Below are 27,976 nucleotides of genomic sequence, written 5' to 3'. Positions count from 1 at the left end.
CAGCACCTCACCGGCAGCAGCACAACCACCTTCTCCCCCCCTCCTGGAGCAGCACACGAGCCCCTCTTCGCCCCGCCGCCGCCTCCCCGACATCTCCACCGCCCCCCGGAGCTCCCTCCCCCTCGCCGGCGACGTCACCCTCGCCGGAGCTACCCCACAGCCACGGTAGCTTCTTCTCCCTTCTCTGTTATTTCTCTTTTTTGTTTTATAGCCATTAGATCTCTACTCAATGGCCTAGATTAGATCCCAGTGTTACCCTTCGGTTTAGAGTAGAAAACCAGCGGTTTTTTAATGCACTTATGTTTTAGCCAGCAGGTTTTGCTTAGCCTCGGCCGTTTGCTCAAAAGTTTGCAGCAACCATCTCCCGCAGCCTATAGTAGCATGCCACGTGTACCCCCATTAGTTAGCTAGATTAGCTTCCGTTTTTCTGTCTATATTACAAAAACAGAAAGTTTCTGTTTTGTTTTGGCCACAACTTTTGATCCCGAAGTCCAATGATAATGATTCTTTTTCGAGTAGCTCACAAATTTCCTGTAGTTTTTAAATATAATTTGTCTATGTTTGAAATTTTCAAATATAAGTTAGATCAGATTTAGTTTAAACCTTGTTTTGCCTATTCCAGGAGTTTAAAAATAGCTTTTAATTTGATTCCTTTTGGTACTGATCACTAGTGATCTTATTTATCAGTGGTAAAAATTTCAGATTTGTTTGAGTATTTTAGCTCACTGTTTCATGTGAAACAATTTCTGTTTCACCTCTTTTAGGATTTCGGCTAATTCGTTTTCTATATTTGTTTTTAAAATATTTTCCTTGTTATTTCAGAAAGATTATTATGTTTTGTTTATGTTAATTAACAGTAGTTTTGCAACAAGTTTTTATTTTATTTTTATTTGTTTCATGAAATCAATTCTAGTTCCTTAGTAACTTGCAATTGGTTTCACCGCTGTTTCAAATCCCGTTTGGGAATACTTTCAAAAAAATTTGTGAAAAATACTTTATTTTATCTTAGCTAAATTTTTATCTTAGTTCCTTGTTATTATTTTCTGTTAGACAAAAACTATTTAGTGTTGATGTAGTAGAAGACTCCCTAGTTTTATTTGAAGTTTCTTTCGGATTCCTATTCGCTCTCTCTTTTGTTTTGATTGCTAGAATTGATTGCTAGTATGAGTGCTTATGTGAATGATATGTTTGTTATATAGATTTCATCAGAGAGTGACGAGTAGTCTATCAAGTTATTTTCTCGAGGAATTCTTCTTCGTCAACATCACAGGCAAGTCACTTTGATCATACTATCACCTATGTTTTATGCATCGTAGTTCTACCATCCTATGCCCAAATTGCATGCTGGTTAGGTACTTGGAAATTTTAGTATAGATTGTAGTATCATGTGGTAGGCACACAACAACCCCGATACTTGGCCCCGGGACGACAAATTTCATATTTCTATGCTTGAGTAGACGGGATTTCAGTTGAGTGCATAACACGAGTGATGCAAGGTTGATTAAATAATCAAGACCGGTTAAGACAAGATTTTCAAGACCTCGGACGCAATGCAACTCTCGGTGAAGGACGGTTGATCGGCTCCCTGGAGAACCCAGTGGATGACCCGGGATGCTGGAGAGGCCATGACATCCCGCGGAAAGCTTCACCCAGGCTCAAAGAGACGGACGGATATTTTCAAGACCCAAGGCTTACCTGCACAGCCACAAGTCATTATGGGCTCTGGCTTGGTTGGACAACGCGGCGACTCTCGACAGGCGGTGCTAGCAGATGTAGAAGAACGGTAGGAATGGATGGGCACCGACAGGGATTCAGAGGGACCCGTTGAAAGACCATGTTTTGATCATCCGGTCTTCAAACACCCTGAAGTGCGAGGACATACTCGGAGGCGATCAAATCTTGTGGGGAACGTGTGCAAAACTCTGCAGAGTACTCAAACCTAATCGATTAGCCGTGTCCACGGTCATGGACAACTTGAGCCAAAGGAACTGAAGTTATCTGGATTTCTCAACACCATTATATATATATTTGATGAGGGTAATTATTGACAACTCGGGTACGAGAACTGGTTGGTGGAACCATCTCGTTAACAACCAACCTTTGTAGTAATGTTTTGCTTTTAGCCCCTCTTGTTTTAGGAGAAAATTTTGCTGTACGCTAAAACTTACAACCCCACCTGCCATATATGCATATAGTATAGATGACATTTTACCCCTCTCTTATGTGACTTGCCGGCATATTCAATATGCTGACCTACACGGCTGCAACGTCTTATGTTGCAGATATTTTTCTTCGACGAGTAAGAGTACGATCCAGGGTTACGGTCTACACTCAACTTGCCGTTGGTGTTTATTGGGACTCCACTCCCTTGACCGCTTCCGCTGAGATATTAAGGCATATATCAGTTTTACGCTATTTTACATGTGATTGCACTTTGATATATACATTGATGTACTGTGTGTGCCAGCATACTGATCCAGGGATGGCACGGAAACACAGAGGCTTGACTCGTCTTGAGTCGGGTCGCTACAGAAGTAGAACTCCGTTGATTCTTCATGAGGTTGAAGGGGTAAGGGGATTGTATAACTATTTGAGGTGAGAGAGAACATTTGACGAAATCAGAAGAGATGAGAAGTAAAAGGTGTTTTCGAAAATAAGATTTTTGAGAGATCCTATCCTAAGAAATTCCAGTTTCTAGGGTCACGTCCTACAGTCGACATGTGCTCTGATACCATTTCTGTAGCGACCCGACTCAAAACGAGTCAAGCCTCTGTGTTTCTGTGTCATCCCTGGATCAGTATGCTGGCACACACAGTACATCAATGTATGTATCAAAGTGCAATCACATGTAAATAGCGTAAAACTAATATATATACCTTAAATATCTCAGCGGAAGCAGTCAAGGGAGTGGAGTCCAAATAAACACCAACGGCAAGTTGAGTGTAGACCGTAACCCTGAATCGTACTCTTACTCGTCGAAGAAAAATATCTGCAACATAAGACGTTGCAGCCGTGTAGGTCAGCATATTGAATATGCCGGCAAGTCACATAAGAGAGGGGTGAAAAGTAATCATCTATACTATATGCATAAATGGCAGGTGGTGTTGTAAGTTTTAGCGTAAAGCAAATTTTCTCCTACAACAAGAGGGGGCTAAAAGCAAAATGTTACTACATTGTTGGTTGTTAACGAGATGGTTCCGCCAACCAGTTCTCGTACCCGAGTTATTAATAATTACCCTCATCAAATATATTTAATGGTGTTGAGAAATCCAGATAACTTCAGTTCCTTTGGCTCAAGTTGTCCATGAGCGTGGACACGGCTATTCGATTAGGTTTGAGTACTCTGCAGAGTTTTGCACATGTTCCCCACAAGATTTGATCGCCTCCGTGTATGTCCTCGCACTTCAGGGTGTTTGAAGACCGGATGATCAAAACATGGTCTTTCAACGGGTCCCTCTGAATCCCTGTCGGTGCCCATCCATTCCTACCGTTCTTCTACATCCGCTAGCACCGCCTGTCCAGAGTCGCCGCGTTGTCCAACCAAGCCAGAGCCCATAATGACTTGTGGCTGTGCAGGTAAGCCTTGGGTCTTGAAAATATCCGTCCGTCTCTTTAAGCCTGGGTGAAGCTTTCCGCAGGATGTCATGGCCTCTCCAGCATCCCGGGTCATCCACTGGGTTCTCCAGGGAGCCGATCAACCGTCCTTCACCCAGAGTTGCATTGCGTCCGAGGTCTTGAAAATCTTGTCTTAACCGGTCTTTGATTATTAATTCAACCTCGCATCACTCGTGTTATGCACTCAACCGAAATCCCGTCTACTCAAGCGTAGCAATATGAAATTTGTCGTCCCGGGGCCAAGTATCGGGGTTGTTGTGTGCCTACCACATGATACTACAATCTACACTAAAATTTCCAGGTACCTAAGCAGCATGCAATTGGGCATAGGATGGTAGAACTACGATGCATAAAACATAGGTGATAGTATGATCAAAGTGACTTGCCTGTGATGTTGACGAAGAAGAATTTCTCGAGAAAATAACTTGATAGACTACTCGTCACTCTCCGATGAAATCTATATACCAAACATATCATTCACATAAGCACTCATACTAGCAATCATTCTAACAATCAAAACAAAAGAGAGAGCAAATAAAAATCCGAAAGAAACTTCAAATAAGACTAGGGAGTCTTCTACTACGTCAACCACTAAATAGTTTTGTCTAACAGAAAATAATAACAAGGAACTAAGATATAAGTTTAACTAAGATAAAATAAAGTATTTTTCACAAAACTTTTTGAAAGTATTCCCAAACGGGATTTGAAACAATGCGGAAACCAATTACAAGTTACTAAGGAACTAGAATTGATTTCATGAAAACAACTAAATATAAAATAAAGACTTGTTGCAAAACTACTGTTTATCTAACAGAAACAAAACATAATATTTCTGAAATAATAAATAAAATATTTTAAAAGCAAAAATAGAAAAGAAATTAGCCGAAATCCTAAAAGAGGTGAAACAGAAATTGTTTCACATGAAACAGTGAGCTAAAATACTTAAACAAATCTGAAATTTTTACCACTGATATACAAGATCACTAGTGATCAGTACCAAAAGGAATCAAATTAAAAGCTATTTTTAAACTCCTGGAATAAGCAAAACAAGGTTTAAACTAAATCTGATCTAACTTATATTTGAAAATTTCAAACATAGCCAAATTATATGTTTTTACAAACTACAGGAAATGTTTGAGCTACTGGAAAAAGAATCATTATCATTGGACTTTGGGATCAAAAGTTATGGGCAGAACAAGATTGAAACTGTTCTGTTTTTGAACTAAACAACAAAAATAAGATAAACGGGGAATCCATGTGGCGGCTTCTGATTGGCTGATGGGTGTGCGTGGCATAAGCTAACCAGCGGATGGCCGCTAAATAAGACAAATGCTTCGGTTCACTTAACTGATGAACCGGTTCTTTTTATAAAACCGAAGGGGTAAGTACTTCCTAATCTATACCATAGGATCTAGATCTAAGGGCTAAAACTAAAAAAAAAACAAGTAAATAAAAAGAAAAGAGAGGAGAGGTTACCTCGGCTGGGAGTTGCCCCCGTGGCTGTAATGGCCGATGGTGGTGGAGCTCCGGTGGGGTGGGGGTGGTGGCCGGCGAGAGGAGTGGTGGAGGGGGGCGAAGGGTGGAGGGGCTCTAGGGAGGGGATGGTGGCGAGGTGGAGGGGGGGCCTGCAGGTGGAGGCGAGGGGAGGAGTTGTTGGTGGCGAGGTGGAGTTACTGGAGAAAAAAACTCCTGGTCGCTGGTGGAGTTTCCTGGGGGGGCGAGGTGGAGGTGCAGGGGGGACGGTGGAGGAGGTGCACGGAGGTGGCGAGGTGGAGGTGCTGCTGGAGAAAAGCTCCTGGTCGGGGCGAGGTGGAGGAGTTCCTGTGATGTTCTCCGGTGCCGACGGGGTGATGGTGGCGCGCGAGCTAGAGGCGAGGAGAGGCGGCGGTTTCAACGGGAATGGAACGAGGAGGACGTGGGGCTTCTTATAGAGGCGACGGGAGAGGCTAGGAGGGAAAGGGCTTCGCGAATGCCGGAGGTGGGGATCTCCTCTCCATGGATGGAAGGTTTTCTGTTACGTGAGGGAGAGAGGAGGAAGAAGATGATCTTCTTGGGCCAGTGAAAGGAAAGTGTCTTAAATGGGCCAGCTCCTATTCCTAATAGAAACGATTCCTTTCCTATTTTTTAAACTAGGAAACTAAAACGATAAAAAGAAAATCAAATCAATTCGGAATAAAGAGTTTTTATATACTTAAATTATCAGATAAATAAAATATAGATGATGGGCATTTTGCCACGGCAAAAATAAAAACTTCAGAAAAAAATTATTTTCGCAAATTGCCTAGAAGGTTTATTTTCTTTTGCAAATAATTTTCAAATGACCCTCTAAGTTTGAGGGTTCAAATAACTTTCAAAATGCCCGTGGGCTTGAGGGTCATGTTCCTCCGCTCTTTAGAATGTATTTCCCGGCATTTCTTGCACGAAGAAAACGAATGGAAATGCAAAAGAATTCAAATGCAAGTATCTCCGTTCAAATTATTTATAGTTGAAGAAGTCATGTCATCTTCTCTCGTTGCTTTTAAAAGATTGAATTTGAATTCACCGGAGAAGGGGAAAGTCATTTTATTCCCTCTCATTCAAAAGTTTCGAAAAGTTTCAAATTTCACACAAGTTTCAATCACTCAAGCAAACAAACAAACAATCAATCTAATAATTATATTAACATTCCAAAATTTATAATTTTGGGATGTTACAGATATATTCGTGCCGATCCGCTTGAACTTGCACACCACAATCTTGATGACGATCACCACTTGACGTCATCCTTCATGGGTTGTATGAGATCTTCCTTTTGACGCAAGCCCAATGGAAGCACACCTAACCCCCACATAGGAGTCTCACAAAGACCATGGGTTAGTACACAAACACGTAATGGACAATGCTTACCATACCATGGGATCACTTGATCCCCCTCGGTACATCTTGTACGCTTTTGTGTGTTGATCATCTTGATTTAGTCTTTGTGTGAGATCTTGATCAACCTAGTGTTTCTATGACCATTCTTTGGATAATACCTTGAATAACATCTTGGTCATCATATAAACTCCTTGAACCCAACATATGGACTTCAAGAAGTGTCTATGGACAATTCCTATAAATATAACTTAAAGCAACCATTAGTCCATAGGAGTTGTCATCAATTACCAAAACCACATATGGAGATATATGCTCTAACAGTCGTCGCCGAGTGTTCCTGGCTTTAACAGCTTCTCCAGGAGTTGCATCACAATTGTCTACTTCGACAACGTTTCTGCTGTGTATCTTTCTGCCAACTCAGTTCATCATCGCCGGACGAAGCACATCAAGCTTGATATCCACTTTGTGCGCGAACATGTCGCCCTTGGTCACATCCGGGTCCTTCATGTTCCAACTGCACAACAATTCGCTGATGTGATGACTAAGGAACTGCCTACTTTCACCTTTGAGGAGTTTCGTTCCAGTCTTTGGCGACGCTTCGACTACGGAGGGAGGGGGTGGGGTGTTTAATATATATTTGTGCATGTATATTGTGTTATTGGACCCTCCTCTTAGTCCTTTGTATAGTTGATGTAGAGACCCATTTTACACCCATATATACGTGCCTAATGCACCCAATCAATATTACAGCCTAAACACACTGTAGCACGGAAACACCCATGACAGGATGAATCGACGCACAATTCTGAAAAAAAGGTTGTCTAAAAAAATGATGCTCTGGAACTTTGATGAGGTTCCCAGATGACCACGAGGCTCTACGCCTCTACCGCTCACTTGTCGGCGGCTAAGAGCAACTCTAGCAGACCCCGCAAAAGAGGCAAACCCGTAAAATTACGGCGAGTATGCGGGTTCGGCCCATTTTTTCGGCCAGAACAGAGCCCGCATACTCGCCCGGCCCGTAAACAAATTTGCCGCGGCCCGCAAAACGCACGCCCCGACCACTATATCTACGGGTCCGCGACGTGTTTGCGGGTCGAAACCCTATCCCCCGCCGCCGTCGAGCCCCCGCGATTCCCCACCCCTTCTCCACATTTCTCGCCGCCGACGACCACCTCCCCCGCCTCCAGCCGCAATGTGGAGCTCCGGACGCAGCTCCGGCAGCAGATCCGGCGGCAGAAGCGACCTGGAGCGCGAGCGGCGCGTCCGCTTGGACGCCGCGAGGAAGCGCGGGGCCCGGAGGTGGACCAACCGCGGCATGTCGCCGCCGGCAAGCTTCCTCGTCCGGGAGACGAAGGAGTACGACCGTCGGCATGGCTCGTCCTCGGCCGCGGGCTCGTCCTACGCCGTTAGCTCCTCCTCTTCCCGCGCGCGCCCTCTCCTTGTGAAGAGGCAGTGGTCGGAGGAGCCGGAGGACGTCGTCGCCGACGTGGACGCGGTTGCGGCCGCCATTGCCGAGCATAGCTTGCACGAGGAGGCAGAGCGTTGGCGCCACAACGAGGAGATCGAAGACCTCCATTTGCGGCAGGCGGTCGAGGCCAACCTCAACGCCAAGGTGAAGGACGACGAGTGGCGGCGCATCCGCGAGGAGCAGAGGACGATGTACATCAATCTCTACGGCTCCGGTGAGGAGGACTGAGCTCGTACTCATGTAGTATGTAGTATGTAATATATGTAGTATGAACTTCCCGCGAAACTATATTTTTAAATTATGCAGTTTTATTTACGGTTTCTGTTCGACCGCGTTAATTTTCGACCCGTAAACGAGATATTCGTGAACCTTGAAACGGCGGGTCCAGATTTTGCGTGGTCTGCTACACCTGCTCTAAGTCTCCTTGCTCCGTCCACCACCAACATCGTCATCGCGCACGAACCAGACCAGAGGCAGCAATGGCACGCCATCCGCGCGGGCGTGCCCCACGCGGGCCAATTGTTGAGCCTATCCATTCGATTCCCATTGGCGATGACGAGGCTGCAGCTCGCGGTCGCTGTCGCCGTGGCGCCCGGTCCTCCGGGTTCCTGTTCTACTTCCACAGCAGTTCGACGACCCCCGCGCTATATGTATATCTCGCGCTGCCGCGCCCTCCATCGCGGCGCAATGTCGGCCGTCGCCGCCGTCTCCTCCACCCATCCCAGCGCCACCGCCGACGGGTCCCCGCCGCAGATGGCGACGACGCGTCTCGACCGCGGGTCCCTGCTGATCGGCGGGCGCGAGCTCCTCTCCCAATGCCCGCCCGAGGTCACCCTGCGCGCCAGCGTCGCCGACGCTGCACCGGGCGCCTCGTTCCTCGGTGCCAGGGCGGCGGCGCCGTCCAGCCGCCACGTTTTCTCCCTCGGCACCATCCCCAAGTAGGTGGTCACATATGGCTTGTTATGCTTGCGCAGCGCGCGCGTCGGTCCGAGATACTGAAGTTCCTCATGGTTGTGCAGAGGATGGAGGTGGCTGTCGCTGTTCAAGTTGAAGATCTGGTGGATGGCCCCGAAGACAGGAGCGGACGCGGCGGGCGTGCCGGCGGAGACGCAGATGCTGCTCCTGGAGAAGAGGGGGAATGGGGCCGAGGACGCGGTGTACGCTCTGATGCTGCCTGCCCTCGATGGGGATTTCCGGGCCAGCCTCCAAGGGAGTCCCGAGAATGAGCTCCAGTTCTGCTTCGAGAGTGGTAGGCACACTTCACCTTGACTTGCTGAATGTTATGGTGCTCTCATCAAATTGTGCAATGTTTGGAATTTTGATTGGGACATCTCAAGTAGTAGAATGTGGATTTTTTGCTAGGTGATCCCGATGTGCAGACGATGGATGCGGTTGATGCGGTATTAATCAACTCAGGGGGCAATCCTTTCAAACTTATGAAGGAATCAATCAAGTAATTCCATACTTGTATACTCTGTTACAACTACAACAGCACTACTTGTTTGTTCTATGTGGAAGTGGCTTACTTGCATCTTCTTTAGGATACTGTCCAAGATCAAAGGAACTTTCAGTCATATAGAGAGCAAGGAGGTATATATAAACAGGTTTTTACACCTTTATCACCTAATTAGACTTGGACAGATTTCGTTTATTTTGATTGTGACAAGTCTTGTGTAAATCTGTTCAGACCCCTGCAAACTTAGACTGGTTTGGGTGGTGCACTTGGGATGCATTTTATAAAGCTGTTAACCCAGTAGGGATTGAGGAGGGCCTTCAAAGGTATACAAGAATTGAGTTGATCTTTGATTTACATGTGTCCTTTATGTAATTTGCCGCACCCTTCATTTTTATTGTTTCCTGAATACACCTCCTTCATTTGGTAATTGTCACTTACTGATGACGCATTCCCTGTAAAATAGTTTGCGTGATGGAGGTGCACCACCTAGGTTTCTGATTATAGATGATGGTTGGCAAGAAATAGTTAACGAATTCAAGGAAGTGGATGGAGCTCTCCTTGAAGAGACCGTGTATGTATATCAGCCTTTGCTAATACATAAAAAGAGTGTGTTGCGTCTGATTTTCATTGTAACATTGCCAGGTTTGCAGAGAGGCTGGTTGATCTGAAGGAGAATGACAAGTTTAGGGGAGAAGCCTGCAAGAATCTAGGAGACCTTGTCAAGAAAATCAAAGAGACACATGGAGTCAAGTACTTGATTCTTATTGCAATACTTATATTATATGCCTAATATATAAGTAAATGTCATCTTTTACTGAGCAAAATGTTGCATGTGAAACTTCAGGTACATCTACGCATGGCATGCTTTACTTGGGTATTGGGGAGGTGTCTCTACAACATCCGACGTGATGGAGAAGTACAATCCCAAACTACTTTACCCCGTCCAGTCTCCTGGTAATGTTGCAAATTTGAGGGATGTAGCCATGGACAGCTTGGAGAAATATGGAGTGGGTATCATTGATCCTGAGAAGATATATGAATTCTACAATGATCAGCACAATTACCTTTCTAGTGTGGGTGTGGATGGTGTGAAAGTAGATGTGCAAAATGTGATGGAGACTCTCGGGCATGGCTTCGGTGGTCGTGTTGCATTATCTCGAAAGTATCAACATGCTCTTGAGGAATCTATTGCTCGGAATTTCAAAAGAAATAACCTAATATGCTGCATGTGTCACAGCTCAGACCACATCTATAGGTAAATAATCCATAGTTGTGAGCAGTATGAGCTATGTACATAGAATCTGACATGATCTTCACTGTTTGTAGCGCCTTGAAGAGTGCAGTTGCTAGAGCATCAGAAGATTTCATGCCTCAGGAACCAGCACTGCAAACTCTGCACATTGCTAATGTAGCATTCAATAGCCTTTTATTGGGGGAAATTTTCATCCCGGACTGGGATATGTTCCAAGTGAGATTATTGTGCGCCTTTAGTTTGATTAGCCACATTCTGTACTTTAGTGTCAGCTAATTCTCTCTTTCTTTCTGATGTAAAGAGCAAGCATGAAACAGCGGAATTTCATGGAGCAGCTAGGGCTCTAAGTGGAGGTGGTGTTTATGTCAGGTGATTGTTATAGCACATTTTCTTCAAGTGTGGTGTTTGATTTTAAACAAATCGTGCTTGCTGTATAAATTTCTCCCCATATTGATATACAGTGACAAGCCAGGAGTTCACGATTTCAACGTTCTGAAAAAGCTTGTTCTTCCAGATGGCTCGATTCTAAGAGCAAGGTATGCTGGTCGTCCTACTCGCGATTGCCTGTTCAATGACCCAGTCATGGATGGTAAAAGGTATATTTACACTAATACAAACACCAATTTAGCTTATCCAGTTTGTCCGCTGGTAATCTATTTGACAAAGAATACTAATCCATTAACTCTTGGACAGTCTTCTGAAAATATGGAACCTGAACAATTTGTCTGCTGCTGTCGGAGTATTCAATTGTCAGGGAGCTGGAAACTGGACTTGGTTAGTCGAAGAAATTTCACATGTTCCCACAACCGTTAACATAACTGGCCATCTCTCGCCATCAGATGTAGAGTCTCTTGAGGAGATTACTGGCGATGATTGGAATGGAGAGACTGCAGTATATGCTTTCAATTCATGTAATTTTTCTTTAGCTACTCATTTCTTCTTCGTAATTGTGTCTTATTCATTGTACACCCAACATCTTAGTTAACCTTCTGTTTCGTATTGCAGGTTCTCTATCAAGGCTCCAGAAGCACCAAAGTTTGGAGCTTTCATTGGTCACCATGGCATGTGAGATCTATACCATATCACCGATACAGGTCAGATTTCTGTCCACCCCTTGCTTACATTTGTTGAGCCTGTATGGATGCATTGGTTTCATTCTGGTTGATGGAGCCGGGGAGAGCCTCCCTGTTATTCTAGAAAAAACATTTGTTGAGATTAGTTTACTTCATATTCTTACAGAAACAGTCATTTTTGCACCAGGTTTACGGTGGGGCTGTTGGGTTTGCGCCACTTGGACTGCTAAACATGTTCAACTCCGGTGGCGCACTCGACAGTATCAGATGCACAGTTGATTCTTCAGCTACGACAGTTCAGATCAAATGCCGAGGGCCAGGACGTTTTGGGGCGTATTCATCCGCTAGGCCGGCACTCTGCAGAGTTGATGCGAATGAGGTAGAGTTCAGTCATTCTGATGATGGCTTGCTGGCATTTGATCTCTCAGATGGATCTTCCCACACCAGACTCAGGAACATAGAGATTCTCTACGCAGCCTGTTGAAGACCTGAAACCGTATGCGACCTTGATTTCTCTTGTTGCAATTTCTGCTCTGCGCCATTCATTTCTCGAGACCAATTACTGATGTTTATATCGTGGTGGTTTCTCCGTAATTGCTGCCTCCCAGCTTCAGAAACAATTACTCTTCTCACCGGATTTAGAAGTAGAGTATGTTCTTTCTTACCATGTCGTGTCGTGTTTTATATAGCCTATTGGGTACAAGTTAAAATTGAAGATTTATGTAGATCAATTTTGTGAGACTATTTCCTCGAACGAACTCTGAAGGATATCACTCCTGTTGTAGAGCAGGAGTAATTTTGTAAGCTTGGGGCCATCAGGCTCCAATGCCCCAGCTTTCATTCAGTTATCTGAATTCTGGAGGATGCTACTCCAGTTCTAGAGAGGCTCCGGTGCCCCAATATTCATTCAGTTATCTGAACTCTGAATGATATTACTCCAGTTCTAGAGAGGCTCCAGTGCCCCCACATTCATTCAGTTATCTGAACTCTGAAGGATATTACTCCAGTTCTAGAGCAGCTTCTCTCGTCCGCCATCCCAGCGCCTTTGCAGCTACTACAATGGATGCGTGCGCCTATACAATTATATATCTCGGCCCTACTGGTGCTGATCAAAGCGAGCGTATCTTCGAGCTCCCGAGCTTCATAGAGGCAGCTATGCGAGCATGCTGCTGGCGGCGACGCTCCTCGTGCTGGTCACCAGCTTGAACCACTGGTTCTCCGGGTCGCAGCTGTTGTCCGCGCTCAGGCACCGGCACGGGTTGGTGACCACACTCTGGCCGTCTGCGTCGACGTCCAGGCAGAGCATGCCGCCGCCACTACCGGAGCCAGACGACGACGCGTTGACGGCGACGTGCAGCTTGGAGTCCGACACGAGGCGCCACCGGGACATGTCGTCGTCGCACGGCATGCCAAAGCGCACGGGCAGGCCGGCGCCCTGCGCATGGAGGCACATCAGCGGGCTGTCCCGCAGCGCCAGCCGCCCCTGCTGCGGCGCGTACTCCCACGCCTCCGTGTTGGCGCACGCGCCCAGCTCCAGCGGCTGCGTCGGCGACCGCCGCAGCACGCACAGCCCCGTCGCCGGGTGGAACAGCACCGTGTACGGCGCCGCCTCCGCGTAGCCCGGCCCTGCAAACGCACACACCAAAATCATCATGAAATCGGTCGCGAGCTCACATGCCGGCCGGGCAAAACGAACAGAGCAGAGCGCGGCGGGCGCGAACCTCTGAGCGGGCGCTGCAGGGGCTGGACCCTGCGGAGCGCGGTGTGGTTGCGCGGGCTGGACCAGGCCCTGTCGAGCACGCCGTAGACCTCGTCGAGGTCCAGCACGCCCTGGCGGAGGTAGTAGCTCCCCTGCAGCGTCCAGAGCGCCCAGTCGAGGTCGAGGTCGGCGGCGACGGCGGCGGCGCAGCCGTAGTATCGGTTGTCGTTGGCGTTGCCGCCGCGGTTGTCGACGCCGAACTCGCTGAGGAAGACGGGCCAGCCCTGGTCGAGCAGGTAGAGCGCGCGGCGGGACACGCTGGCCCCGATCCGTGCGCACACCTCGTTGGGGTTCCCCGACGCCCACTCCTGGCCGTTGGAGAAGCTGTACCAGTGCACCTCAAACGCCGCCTTCCGGGCGAAGCTCAGGCTCACCTGCCGCGAGTTGAGGAACGCCAGGTCGTTGTCGAAGCTGAGGCCCGAGAGGATCACCAGCACCCGCGGGTTCGCCGCGTGCACCGCCTCCGCGCCCCGCTGCATGTACCTGCGTGCGTGCGTGCATCGTCAGTGTCGGCTCAGCTGCATGTTGCATTGCATGTGCCATGACACGGCTGGCGCCATGGTGTGGCTTTGTCCCTTTTGCTCCAGGCATTGAAGGCTCGTGCCCTCCGGAGCAGACGAAGGACTGCTGGTGGTTCACTGAAAGACTGATGCTGTCTGGTGGACGGACGGCTACCCTATCGCTGCAGCAAATGCCATTACTGTCTCTCACATGCTGTGCAGGAGCAGCAGACATGTAAAGCCAGCCAGCGGCCAACTACTACTCTACTAGGTTGTTCAGGCTCATTTACTCATCCAGGACATGGCACATGAACAAAATCTCAATGTCGTTGCTGGCTCGACGCGTATTGCCAGGCTTCAATCACCGACACGGTCGACGTTAGGAATAGGATCATGAGTTAGACTACTACTGGAGTACTTACTTGTACCAGTCGTTTGAGTTCTGCCTGGGGCCTCTGAGCTCGTTCCTAAGGCTCATGCCGACGACGTGGGGGACGCCGGCGAACATGGTGGCCATCTTGGTGAGGCCGTCGACCCAGACGTCCGGCTCGAAGTAGCCGTCGCCGAAGAACCCGTTGCCGTCCGCGTTGTCGCAGCACCACCCGGGCTTGCTCACGTGGTTGTCCAGGATCACCATGACGTTGTTCTCGCCGAGGCTGCTCACCACGGCCTGTATGTATGCCATGCACACACTCATACACACATCAACACAGATTGCACAAGCAGTGCACCATATATATACACGAGGAGGATTCACGAGCTTGCCTTGAACGCGTCGATGAGCTTGAGGTCGACGACGGCGGGGTTGTTCGCCCTGATGCCGGCGAGCGACTCGGTGAGGTTGAGCCTCTGGAACGACTGCTCGACGGTGAGGGACGAGTAGGAGGCGTTGGTCACCAGGAACGTCGGCCAGGTGAGCCTGACGCAGTTGAACCCCATGGCGGCCACGTCCCCGGCGATGGCGCCCACGGGCCGCTTCCCCAGCCCCTCCGCCAGCATCGGCTCCAGGTGCGACGGCCAGTTCACGCACGCCAGCTTCACCCGGTCCCCGTCCTCGTCCACGACCCACCGCGACGCCGTCGACAGCGTCACGGCCGCCGCCGGAGCATGGTGGAGCGCGCAATGCCACGCAAAGCCGAGAGCCAGGCACGCCGCGAGGAGAGGAGAACACCTCACCCTCCCCATCGTCGTCATGGCGATGGAGGCCGGGTGGGCACGGAGGCCGGACGGGTGGGGTATATATAATACCACACGGTACGTGGTGCAAGCTAGGTTGGCTTCGTCATGGGCTTGTAGAAGGAGGGCGAGGCTTCAAAGGAATAACTTGGTGGTGACATCTGAGATTGGTCTTGACATGTGTGAAGGGCTTCAAGAGGGTGACTAGCGCTTGCCGATGTTTCAAGAATGCAACAACTATTTTATAGTGCTTGAAGGCACTGCAACGAGATCAGTGCTGTACCGCTCCTAATTCGCAACTCGGCTGAAAAGAAGGAAATAAAGAATATGGAGGTCGGTAGAGAGTTGGAGAAAAATGGGCACCTAACTCCTGCAGTTTGTATATGTTTTGGGATGCCTAATGTCGAGCGGTGAGTAACATGTACTTTGCCCAACAGTTGATTTATGTGTGGGTTTTGGAAGGAAGGACCTGGAGAATATTTCATAGGGTGTACCTAGAACTCAGCTAGCTGAGATTTAACTATGATCTCATCCATATAACATCATCACATATATTTGTTAGTTTTTTCTCTTCTCCACATGATTTGTGTATGTCGTATTTCTCGTAGCTTGCCTTTTGTTTCTCTTTTGTTGCACGTACGTCCTAGTGGGCTGGTCTGTACAATAGTTTTTTATTTGCTGTAGCCCAGTTTCCAAGTGTTCTCTTTGTTGCTTTGCCAGTTTTTTACTCTGTTCGGTACTAATCGGCCGCATGGTGCCTCTGTCGCAAGATCAGTCCTAGTTTTGTTCCACACATTTTTTTTAAATTCATTAAAATATTTTAAAATGATAAAGAGCAAAACGGAACATTCATAATGCATAAAACGAAGATTTCATATCTTCGTAAAAAACTGCTTGTTGAAATTAGTGATGGGACTTAGGTCCACAAAAGAATTTCAGAAAAATCTTCAAGGGCCTATGTAGGTGGTGACATGACAAGGTGGTGGGAAGTTTAGTCCCACCCCGCTAGTGGAGGAGAAGTTGGACCCTTTTATAAGGGTCTCTCTTCCGCATGCTATTGGAGAGTGAGAAGAGAAGGTGCCCTTGCCATGCCACGCCACGTCTCGTCACGACGCGTCGCGGGTTGCGGGAATGAGCCGAGCTGAGCTCATACCTACTCGCTTATTTTTGTCGGTCAGGAACAGAGAATACGTAACGGACACGGCACGATCCGAGACGTCGGATCGTGGGCTGTTACCGACTCGGACGTGGGTTCGGCCCACGTCTCTCCGTCCAGCCGTCTACATAGTCACGATCCGAGACGTCGGATCGTGGGCTGTTACCGACTCGGACGTGGGTTCGGCCCACGTCTCTCCGTCCAGCCGTCTACATAAGCAGGCTAACGCCTACCCTAGCCGTCACGAGAATCAGATCACATCTGCCTCACGCGTTCGTTCCTTTTGCTGCTGCTGCCGCCGGCGACTCCGTTCCGTTTACCGCGTACACGGTCGACGGGAGAGCAGGCCTTCGAAACCCCGCCTCTTCGGCTCCTATACGGGAGAGGGGCGATTAGGTTTTTGGGGAGCGATCACGCGACTGCTCGCCTCCGTCCGTCTGCTTCGTCTACGTCCGCGTCGTCCTCGTCATCGCCATGTCTTCATCATCCGAGGCCGATCGTCTCGCCCTTGAAGCTGAGAAGAAGAGGGCAGAGGATGCTGCTGCGGCTACGGCCGCGGCCAACGCCAACGCTGCTGCTACGGCCAACTGGCCTATCGGAGGGTATGACTCGTTTATCCTCATGTTCGTATTTATCCTAGCAGTACTACTTATGTGCATAGATGTATCCACTATATGCGTAGTATGTGCTAGGTTAGCTCAAGATCAGTACATCATTAGTCTAGTCAGTGCCATGCTAGTTATTATCTCGTGGATTAATATACTCGGAAAAATGCCTGTTTACTTAACACTACTTACCGCATAGATGATTTTTTTGTCACTTATTCAAAACGTTTTTTGCTGAAACTCAGCTAGCTACCTACCTTTGAAAATTTGCGTCTGCGGTTCCCTTTGAGAACATGTAGTGGGACACTCGAGCTTGCCTATTTTTATGTCATTTAGATTAAAAAGGGAAAAGAACAAAAAAACAGTAAAACATAATTAGAACGGAAAACACGGGAAATCTCTTTTTTTACTCAAAAAACATATGGGGAAAACAACAGAAAATTCCTTAAAAATCTTGGGGAATGTTTTTGTAAATTAAAAATAAAAAACTTTGTAAATTGTGACTTAGTTAGAGAACATGGAGTTGCGACATGTCTTGAAAAACATGCAATTGGGACCCCCCCCCCCTCCGAAACATGCAGTTCACACTCCACCCTTGAAAACTTGTAGTTGCGAAAAATCCTAGAAAACATCCAATTGTGACCTGCCATGGAGAACATGTTGTTGCGATCCCCATTGGGAGTATGGAGTTGAGACAAACCATAGAAAACTTGAAGTTGCGACATGCCTTGAAAACTTGCAATTCCGTTCCCACCCTTAGAAACTTGCGGTTGCGACAAACCTAAATAACTTGGAGTTGCGACCTACCTTGGGACGTGCAATTGCAATTCCACCTTTAGGGTGTGCAATTGCAACTATACCTAGAAAACAGGCGGTTGTGATTCCCCATTGGGAACATGAGATGGTGACAAACCCTAGAAAATTCGCACTTGCGATTTCTATTCATTAGGATTTTTTTGCTGCACTGTTTGGTCCATAGGATTGCAATTCATATGAATTTTTGTTATGATTTATTTATACTAAATTTCGTAAGAAAATTTACATCCACTCCCACTTTATATGCAGTCTTGTATGTTGCACACAAGTAGAAGTACTTATGGCATGACACTTTGTTCCTTGTTTTTTTTCTATTCCCGCGTTTTAGAAATCATGCGAGTCAAAATCATAGAGGCCCTAGTATTGGAAGAGACAAGTGGAACCCAATCTCCATGGAGCTAGAATTTCAATGTAAGAACGGGAACACAATTTAGATAAGAGAAATTATGACCTTTTTTGTCCATGCGGATATTCACTATAGATTAGAAATTCTTGAAGAAAATGCGGGATTTAGTTATAATTTTTTTATGAAACTTGTAAACATGATATTTTAGCTTTTGAAATTCCAGCTTCTATAGACCTCGAAAGCCAAAAGACGGCACTCTAACGAGCCTTCCAAAAGAGAAAAGCTTCCTGGCAGACGCCCAATAGATACGATTTGCGAGACCAGTCGAGAGACATCGATACATTTGTTTTACTCACGGTCAAATTCATTAAAAAATATTTTGATTTATTCAAGAACTGCCCGATTTTCTAACCAAGTCTTTACCTAATAATAAAGAGAATAGCGTTTCTGTCGGAAAACCCGCCGAGTCTTTTTTACAAGAAGGCCCTCCTCTTTTCTGGTAATGAAACCCGCACTCTATTTTTAAGTTAAATGTTTCGGTTTTTATATAAAACACCCCGGACAATCACCACCGGTCACCACTGCCGCTTAATTAAATTGGTTCACCACTCGTGGCTGACGTTGGAGAATCCTTTCACGCCGGCAGCGGCTTCCGACGAGGAGGCGAGGGAGCTCGGGCGAGGGGGAGGTGGCGCACGTACGCCGGGAGGAGGGGTCGAGGAGGCGCGGGAGGTGCCTGCCGGTGGCGTACCACAAGCTCGACCTCGACGGCGACCTCACTGTCGCAGTCAAGGTGCTTGACCTCGCCGCCGCCAGCTGCTCCGAGGCCTCGCCCTCGCCCTCGCAGCCGACGAGTGGCTCCAGGTCCGACATGCGGAGGGTGTAGCGACAGCTCGAGCTGCTCGCCCGGGTGAGGCATCTCAACATGATGAGCCTCAAGGCCTACGTCCGCGACGCCGACCGGCTCTCATTGGTCTACGACTTCGTGCCCGGGGGCAGCCTCGACGACATGATGAAGAGGGTGAGGTCGCAGCAGGTCAGCCTCAGCTGGGACACCAGGAACAGGATTACGGCCGGGGTGGCCAAGGGACTGCGCCACGTGCACTTCGCGTGCAACCCCAGGATACTGCATTGCAACCTCAAGCCGTCCAATGTGATGCTGGAGGAAGGCTTCGAACCGGTGCTGGCGGATTGCGGCGTTGCGAGGCTGATCGATTCGAGTTCGCCTGATCCGGAGTCGTCCGACAGCCTCTACACTGCTCCAGAGTGCTACCAAAGTAGTAGGTAAAAATTTATATGTTATCTTTTTTAAGTTTTGAGGGCTCAATTCAGTTAAATCTATTAGCTTGCAGATTGCAGTGTGCCTACTATTTCTCAAATTGACAATGTGTTTTGTGTGTCTGTTCATTCTAAATTATAATGAGGGGAAATTGAACCTAGGCTATTGCATCATTATCACTGTAAGGAAGGTAGCTCTGAATAAAACTTGTGTAGAATTGAGGTGTTTGTTGTTCAATTTTGTGCTTTTTAAAACAGAAATCATGCGTTGACATGTTCACTCAAGTTTATACTAGATATGATGCAAACAAGTCAAGGTATTTGAGATAGCTAGAAATCTATGATGTGTGATGTCTGCTATTGGCACTCAATAGCTTAAACTTTAAGCTATAAATCATATGGTAACCCATACTTGTATATCTGGCAGCTAACATGTGTAAATTGTGTAGTGATAATATCGTGTCATTTTCTTATTTAAAACATAAGCATTGCAACATTATATACTACCAAAACAAGTGTTTGACATTCCTTTTCATTATTGCTTGCATCCGTAGTTTCATTTGATTTATGTCCCCAGTTAACAGTGTGCAATCATTGGCTATCAAAAACTGTTGTCTCTTTCCTCTCATAGTCTCATTAGACTCTTCTGAATTTGGTTTCCTAAGTTATCTAACTGTGTTGACGATAAGTGGACTTCACTTCCATGCCATTTGGATCTAATCAGTGAAATGAGTAAGAGAGAAGGTATAAAGCGCATTTATAAAGAATACCCAGCTTTTGCTTTTTGTAATAGGAGAATCTTTTACTTTGTTAGGGAACCTGCATCTAACCTTTTTGAATTACCTTTGATTGTTACGCTTTCCATATATTCCCGCATGAGCACATACAGTTGTTGGCCCACCCCCTGTTCTACTAAATATATTGATATATTTCATTCTAGCCTCTTGTATAATGTATATCAATCAGAGAATAGATGCTTTGCGGATTGGTGTTCTATATTCTTATCTTTACCTAATAATAAAGAGACTATCGTTTTTGTCGGAAAACCCGCCGAGACATTTTAACAAAAAGGCCCTCCTCTTTTCTGGTAATGGAACCTGCACTCTATTTTTAAGTTAAAAAACGTTTCGGTTTTTACATAAAACACCCCAGACAATCACCACCGATCACCACTGCCGCTTAATTAAATTGGTTCACCACTCGTGGCTGACGTTGGCGAATCCTTTCACGCCTGCAACGGCTTCCGACGAGGAGGCGAGGGAGCTCGGGCGAGGGGGAGGTGGCGCACGTACGCCAGGAGGAGGGGTCGAGGAGGCACAGGAGGTGCCTGCCGGTGGCCTTGTCTTTTTGGCTGCAGACCGAGCGGCGGCGTTCCCGATCTGATTTGGAGCAGGACGGAGCACATGAACGGTCGGGCGACACGCTTCCTGGACGAGAGGGGGAGTAGGAGGTGAGGCGCGAAAGTAATCAAACAGCCAAGACAGCAATAAAAAAGAAAGAGATATGTGCCCAGCTCGAGCAGAGAGAGACACTTGGATCCGGCGGCCAAGCGGACATATTGAGGAGGTCGTCGAAGGCGGCGAACTCCAAGGTGCGGCGCTCAGGTTGTGTTCCATGTGCGACTCTCTTGCGTGGAGAAAAAGAGATTAGAGAGAGAAGAAGGAGAAGGGGAGATTAGAGAGAGATGGCCTGCTCAAGGAGGCGGCTCGGAAGCACATAGGAGCTCCTCTTCACGCGATGTTGGAGGAATCGGGGAGGCCGACTGCTGTCAGTGAGTGAGTGAGCGGCTGTAAGTGGGCCCGTGCTGCTCACCAGTTCCTGCAACTCCCGCCCAACCACGCCCTATTGTCCGAAGCTCCGAGCCCGTGCCCCCACACCCCTTCTTATCTTATTTTGTTGACATATTATTTTCATTTTTTGTACTAGCTTAAAAAACATAACATGTAGTGATGGCTTAAGCACGTGATATGTTGTTTTTACTCTCAAGGTATAATTTACTCCGTAATGGACCAATACTCGAATAATTGACACTCATCTACGTTCTTTTTTGTAACGACATTATTATATCGCAACAATAATTTGTATGTTTTCATATTATTACATCACATGATATTTTTTCGTAGCAACGCACAGACATAATAAGTAGTCTACCAGTCTAATAATACTTTATAAAGAGAGAATAATATGGTCCCCACGTTTCTTCTAAACCTCGATTTGTGCGCCTGCTAGCCGACGGTGACACTGTTCGGATGTCGTACTACATCGGTTGGGCGTTTTGAAGGATGAAACGATTAGTTTTCCTTCGTACCAAAGCACGGAGTGTTGTGTTTGCACATGCACGTCAATTTTTCCTTCCCGTTGCAACGCACGGGCATATGTCCTAGTCCTTGGCAAAATGCCTCCCGCACTAATCGTATCATTGATGGCCACAAGGGGAGAACCAAGCATACGTGTGCTGTCGTCAACTTACCACGTGTGGTTGTGTTATGCTTCCAACATTGTAGATGGTCACATGGCATGCTTGCATGGACGCTCAACATGGCTGGCTACATGAAATCACGCCTCACATCCTAACCTGAACTACTTTGTTCTTATTGGAAATATTCCCTAGATGCTAGAGGCAATATGTATTTTTTTAATTTCCATGTTCGTAATTATTATTTTTATTTTCGTGCTATAATCACAATGGTTCTTGAATTTGAGATTCAGAGGAAAACTGAGTTGCATATGTGGAAACATAAATGCCAAGTAGTTCCCAGTCTCGCCTCTAAGGCTAGCTCGTATGTTGCATGATGATCTTGTTGTCCTAATCATAAGGAATTGTTAAAGTAACAAGGATGAAAGGATGTGGATGTCGCCAAGGAGGGGAGAGGGGGGGGGGTGGGTGGGTTGAATAGACGCTTAACGAATGTGAAATAAAACTAGTGTTTAATTAGTCAAGTACAAAACCTAAAACAACTAGCCTCACCTTTATGCGCCAACAACTTATACTAAGCAAGATAAACAACTAAGTGATACCAAGATATATATAACAAGAAATAATATGGTTATCACAAAGTAAAGTGCATAAGTAAAGGGCTCGGGTAAGAGATAATCGAGGCATGAGGAGATGATGATGTATCCCGAAGTTCACACCCTTGCGGATGCTAATCTCCTTTGGAGCGGTGTGGAGGCACAATGCTCCTCAAAAATCCATTAGGGCCACCGTAATCTCGTCACGCCCTCGCACAATGCAAGATGTCGTGATTCCACTAAGGAATCCTTTAGGGCGGTCACTGAACCCGTACAAATGCCAACCCTCGGGGCGGTCACCGAACCCGTACACTTTGACAACCCTTGGGGGCAGCCCCCAGAATCCGTACAAATTGCCCGGGGCAATCTCCACAAACTAATTAGAGACCCCGACGATTGCCCGAAGCTTTACACCACATTGATTGAGCTTCGAGGCACCACCAACCATCTAGGGCGCCAAAGCACCCAAGAGGAACAAGATCTAGGGTACCAAGCACCCAAGATTAATAACCTTCTCAACTTTTCACTTCCACGTATCACCGTGGAGAACTCAAACCGATGCAACTAATGCAATGTCAAGAACACACGAAGTGGTCAAGTCCCTCACACTCAAATCCCACCACAACAAAAAAAATCTATGGAGGAATATGAGAGGAAGAACAAGGAGGTCACAAAGAACTCCAAGATCTAGATCCAAAGGGTTCCCCTCACATAGAGGAGAATGTGATTGGTGGAAATGTGGATCTAGATCTCCTATCTCTTTTCCCTCAGGAACTAGCAAGAATCATTGGATGGATTGAGAGATAGCAAGCTCAAAGAAAGTCAACAATGGGGAAGAACACGAACTCAAAGGTTAAAAACCATTGGTGAAGAAGACACCCTTAAATAGGTCTCCCCAAATCCAACTGTTATGTGCACTGGTCGTTTAGTGCGGTTATGAGAAGAAGACACCCTGAGCAGTACTATCGCTTAGTGTAGTAGTTCCAGGGAAAACTATGCAAATGAGAGAAACATTGAGGCGCTAGTGCCGTCGGAGCGATACTATCGTACCCACCAGTTGTGCTTCCGTCGAAAGTGGTACTACCGCCCACAAATTCTGTTCTACTATCGGACGAAGGAGTGAGCTATCCAAGGAGCAAAATATAAGCGGTAGTAAGGCATAAGTGGAGGCCAGCAGTACCGCCCGAGCGATTGTGACGCACCCGGCTTGACCGTACACTAATCATACATGCAATGTGTATGATCAAGATCAGGGACTCACGTGAAGATATCACATCACAACTCTAGACACAAATAAAATAATTCAAGATTTATATTACAAGCCATGGGACACGAGGGCTCGAATACATAATCTCGAGTACATACGAGTCAACAGAAGCAACATTGTCTGAGTACAGACATACCAAACAAGTTTTTCCTTAAGAAGGCTAGCACAAAAGAAACATAGATCGAAAAGGCAAGGCCTCCTGCTTGGGAGCCTCCTAACTACTTCTGGTTGTCAAGGCCTCCACGTAGTAGTAGGCTCCGTCGGGATAGTAGTAGTCGTCAACGGAATCAACTAGCTCCTAGGCTCCGTAATCTGTTTTCGGCAATTGTATCAAAAGGGAAAAGAGGAGCAAAGGAGTGGTGAGTACTCATCCAAAGTACTTGCAACACTTATATTAGAACTATGCTAAGTATGCATCGGTATCAAAGGAATGGGGCTATATCTTTGGACTATACTACAGAAATGCTAGAAGAGAAGGGAAAGACCTAGTCCTATCAAAGACCAGCATCTTTAGTGTCTTGCAACATTAGAAGAGTTCAAATTAGTATAACATATACAAGCATGTAGTAGCAAGGCCCACAGATCCTTCCTCGACTCCCTGCAAGGAAGCGATCCCGGAGCCAACATTTCAATTTAATATCACAAGTATCCAGTTCTAGTTATAGACGACCAGGATACTCTCTGAGCGTCCATTACCGTGGACACGGCTATTCGAATAGATATACTTCCCTGCAGGGGTGCACCAACTTAGCCAACACGCTCAATTAACTCCGGCCGGACACACTTTCCAGGTCATGCACGACCTTGATTGATCGACATGCCGTAGTCCTACCTAGGCTCAACAGAGAGGCCAACACGCCGGTCTACTCCTAAGTGCTCAGGGGTCTTGGGCCCATCACCCTTTGCACTCATGCATGTTATGAGGACGGCTGGTGTGAGTCCTCGCACCTCTTAATACAAAGACGATGCTTACATGGTCCACCTGTGCATGTGCCACTCATCGTGGCAACTGAAGAGCTTTCGGGCGAACGTACGACAAAGGGTGCCCATACTTATTCCCTCGTGGTGGTTAGTGCAAAAAAGGTGAGAGGCCTACTCAGATCACATATCCAAACTCATTAATGTTTTGTTAGGTGCCGTTACGATCAATGATCCTACCGATCTTATAGCCTCGTCTAAAGGACCTCGACAAGGGTCAGGACCATCCCTCTCGTGGGCAGTTTGCCTGCCCGGCCATGCTTCGTAATTATTTCACGGGCACCCTTCGGGGCTGACCCGACTCACAAGAGACTACCGGGAACTCAGGTCCACCTCAACCGGGGTGGTACCACTTGTCCTTTCAGTCCCACCACATTAGTAAAAGGGGGAACAATTAAAAGTAAATGTGTGTCCTTGTCATCAAGGGAGAATCCAATGAATCACCCTCGATGGATTCCGCTCGATGTAACCGTCAAGCTAACCTAGGAGGAATCACCCTGAGGGTTCACCTTGAGGTGTTGCACGATAGAGTCATTGCCGAGAGTGGTGAAGGTGGAATCACCCGCCGTAGTCCACGATCGACTAGCTACACTACAAAGCTACCATCAGGAATGCTTGATGAGGTATCACCCTCGACACTCAATAGTGACTCGGCAGAGTCGTACAACTAAGGGGTTATGATGTGATGTGTCGGGCTCAGGACGTCGATCACATTGATCGAGTCATCGATGATGAAGCGGGGGCAACATGGACAAAGTGTAGGGTTACTGATGGTTCACTAACTAAGCTATACTAAGCATATAGGATAAGCAGGAGGGTATCAATAGCAGGATACAAAATCAGGCAATGCATCAGTATAGATCAAGCAAATACAGTAGGAAAATTCTAACGCAAGCATGGGGGATAAAGAATTGGGCGATATCAGAATGATCAAGGGAGGGGGTTGCTTGCGTGGAAGCTCTTCTGAAAGTGGCTGAACGTCACAAGCATAGTCGTACACAGTAGCAATGTCTGTCTTGGCGTCTACCGAGAGAAGAGGGGGAAGAAACAATAAATATAAAGCAAACACATGCATCACGATGCATGACATGACAATATACAATGCTAGGGGTGATCTAACGCAGTACTACATGTTGTAGACGGATCGGGAAAACATCTGAAGATATTTCCCGGGTCTGAGGCATTTATCGGACACATGAATCGGAGGAGAATGTTACATGTTCATCATGCTAGAGGCATGTGGCAGATGAATGGATAGCGTATTCGAATTCATTGTATTTTTTGATCAACTTTCATTTACAAATTATTTTCATATGACTTATAGATTAATTTATATGATTATCAAAGTTTTAATAATATTTTGGAATTTTTAGATTTAAATTAATTTGAAAAATACATTTAATGCGTCAACATGACATGAGTATGATGTCAATAGTTAACCAAGTTGTCCAAGGTCAAACCTGACAGCTGGGCCCCACCTGTTATAGAAAGTGGGCTTAAATAGGGTTTTATTTTAAACTAATTAACTAATTAGGCCCACATGTTAGTGTTACATTAGTATAAACTTATTAACTTAATTAACTAATTTAGCTAATTAGTGGGGGGCCCACTAGTGAGTGACTAGGCGTTGCCGAGTCAGAAGTTGACTGGGTCGAGAGGGCCTGTGGGGCCCGTTGGCAGCAACACAAGGAGGGGCCACGTGGTGGCTAGGTTAGCACCGGCAATCAGAGTAACTCCGGTGAGCCATGCCACCGCGGTACTTCGCCGGAATTTTGCTATCACTAGTAGAAAAGAGGGCTTTGGTCCACTTGATGAAATCCCATTAGTCTCGGTTCACTCACGAACCGGGACCCATGTGGGCATAGGTCCCGGTTCGTGAGGCCAGGGCGCCGGCCGGGCATCATGGGACATTTGTCCCGATTCGTTTGTCACCTTCGGTCCCGGTTCCAGACACGAAGCGGGACCAATGTGCCTCGCTCCTGGCCCGCAACCAGTAGTCCCAGTTTGTGGCTGGAACCGGGACCTCAGGTTGTCCTTTAGTCTTGGTTCCAGCCACAAACCGTGACCAACGGTTGGCCTATATATACCCCCGCGAGCAGAGCAGTGCAGTGCTATGTTTTTTTGGCCGGTCGTGGGAGAGCTTTGTGGTGCTCTAGCTCACCTCCTATGCACATGAGGTGTTCGATGAAATGCCCGAGCGACACTTAAGCTTTCTCCTTTAGAAGCTCCATTTTCATCAAGATTTGTGTAGTTTTTAATACATTTTATTATATAACGCACGCAGATGAACCGTCAATGGATGTACGGTGACCGACGCACCTCCGAGTATATTAATGGCCTGCATAATTTTCTCAAAGCGGCTAAGGCAAACAGGCAGAATGGTTTTATGCATTGTACTGTCTGTGGGAATACGAAGGAATTCTCCGACTATAAAACCCTTCACTTCCACCTGCTTCAGAAGGGTTTTATGCCACACTATAATGTTTGGACCAAGCACGGAGAAAGAAAGGTTATAATGGAAGACAACGTAGAAGAAGAGGATGATGACAACTACTCGCCCCCTGAATACGGTGATGCTGCAATGGGGGAAGCTGAAGATCAAGAGGAAACAAACGATGTGCTAGATGATGATCTTCGTTGGGTCATTGTTGATGCACATAGAGAATGCAAAAGTGAAAGGGAGAAGTTGAAGTTCGATCGCATGTTAGAGGATCACAAAAAAGGGTTGTACCCAAATTGCGAAGATGACAACACAAAGATCGGTACCACACTGGAATTGCTGCAATGGAAGGAAAACAATGGTGTATCTGACAAGGCATTTAGTTCGTTACTGAAATTAATGAAGAAGAAGCTTCCAAAGGATAACGAATTGCCCGGCAGTACGTACGAAGCGAAGAAGGTTCTATGCCCTCTAGGATTGGAGGTGCAGAAGATACATGCATGCCCTAATGACTGCCTCCTCTACCGCGGTGCGTACGAGGATTTGAACGCATGCCCGGTATGCGGCGCATTGCGGTATAAGATCAGAAGAGATGACCCTGGTGATGTTGAGGGCTAGCGCACCGGGAAGATGGTTCCTGCCAAGGTGATGTGGTATGCTCCTATAATACCACGGTTGAAATGTCTGTTCAGAAACAAAAAAGCATGCCGAGTTGATGCAATGGCACATAAAAGACCGTAAGAAAGACGGTAAGTTGAGAGCACCCGCTGACGGGTCGCAGTGGAGAAAGATCGAGAGAAAGTGGAGCGACTTTACACGTGACCCAAGGAACGTATGGTTTGGTTTAAGTGCAGATGGCGTTAATCCTTTTGGGGAGTAGAGCAGCAAGCATAGCACATGGACTGTGACTCTATGTATGTATA

At 46.9% G+C, this 27,976-nt stretch overlaps 2 protein-coding genes and 1 pseudogene across 2 annotated transcripts; 2 read left to right on the top strand and 1 right to left on the bottom strand.

Moving 5' to 3' along the window:
• Positions 1–8,468: 8,468 nt before the first annotated feature.
• Positions 8,469–12,602, top strand: LOC123427025 (probable galactinol--sucrose galactosyltransferase 2). The gene is made up of 14 exons (XM_045110956.1): positions 8,469–8,877; positions 8,959–9,188; positions 9,302–9,392; positions 9,481–9,529; positions 9,627–9,718; positions 9,859–9,966; positions 10,038–10,145; positions 10,240–10,650; positions 10,722–10,863; positions 10,949–11,016; positions 11,109–11,243; positions 11,341–11,558; positions 11,653–11,741; positions 11,908–12,602. Exons 1-14 carry the CDS (start codon positions 8,492–8,494, stop codon positions 12,202–12,204), a joined length of 2,424 nt encoding a protein of 807 aa, XP_044966891.1. The 5' UTR covers positions 8,469–8,491; the 3' UTR covers positions 12,205–12,602.
• Positions 12,603–12,631: 29 nt separating this feature from the next.
• LOC123427026 (glycosyl hydrolase 5 family protein-like) lies at positions 12,632–15,376 on the bottom strand. Its single transcript, XM_045110957.1, has 4 exons — positions 14,745–15,376; positions 14,402–14,649; positions 13,442–13,962; positions 12,632–13,346 (listed from the first exon to the last, which is right to left on the bottom strand). The coding sequence occupies exons 1-4, from the start codon at positions 15,171–15,173 to the stop codon at positions 12,874–12,876; spliced, it is 1,671 nt and encodes a 556-aa protein (XP_044966892.1). The 5' UTR covers positions 15,174–15,376; the 3' UTR covers positions 12,632–12,873.
• A 3,573-nt stretch (positions 15,377–18,949) lies between these two features.
• LOC123431432 lies at positions 18,950–19,366 on the top strand (annotated as a pseudogene).
• The last annotated feature ends 8,610 nt before the right edge of the window (positions 19,367–27,976 follow it).

Source organism: Hordeum vulgare, chromosome 2H, assembly GCF_904849725.1.
Source record: "Hordeum vulgare subsp. vulgare chromosome 2H, MorexV3_pseudomolecules_assembly, whole genome shotgun sequence".
Taxonomy (NCBI): Eukaryota; Viridiplantae; Streptophyta; class Magnoliopsida; order Poales; family Poaceae; genus Hordeum; species Hordeum vulgare.
This window is presented reverse-complemented; position numbering and strand designations above follow the sequence as displayed.

Coding starts and splice junctions, on each gene's coding strand:
- LOC123427025 (XM_045110956.1), top strand. CDS start 8,492: ATGACGAGGCTGCAGCTCGCGGTCGCTGTCGCCGTGGCGCCCGGTCCT. Junction 8,878..8,958: donor TCCCTCGGCACCATCCCCAA/GTAGGTGGTCAC, acceptor ATGGTTGTGCAG/AGGATGGAGGTGGCTGTCGC. Junction 11,742..11,907: donor ATACCATATCACCGATACAG/GTCAGATTTCTG, acceptor TTTTTGCACCAG/GTTTACGGTGGGGCTGTTGG.
- LOC123427026 (XM_045110957.1), bottom strand. CDS start 15,173: ATGACGACGATGGGGAGGGTGAGGTGTTCTCCTCTCCTCGCGGCGTGC. Junction 14,650..14,744: donor AGCTCATCGACGCGTTCAAG/GCAAGCTCGTGA, acceptor GCATACATACAG/GCCGTGGTGAGCAGCCTCGG. Junction 13,347..13,441: donor CCTGCAGCGCCCGCTCAGAG/GTTCGCGCCCGC, acceptor GTGCGTTTGCAG/GGCCGGGCTACGCGGAGGCG.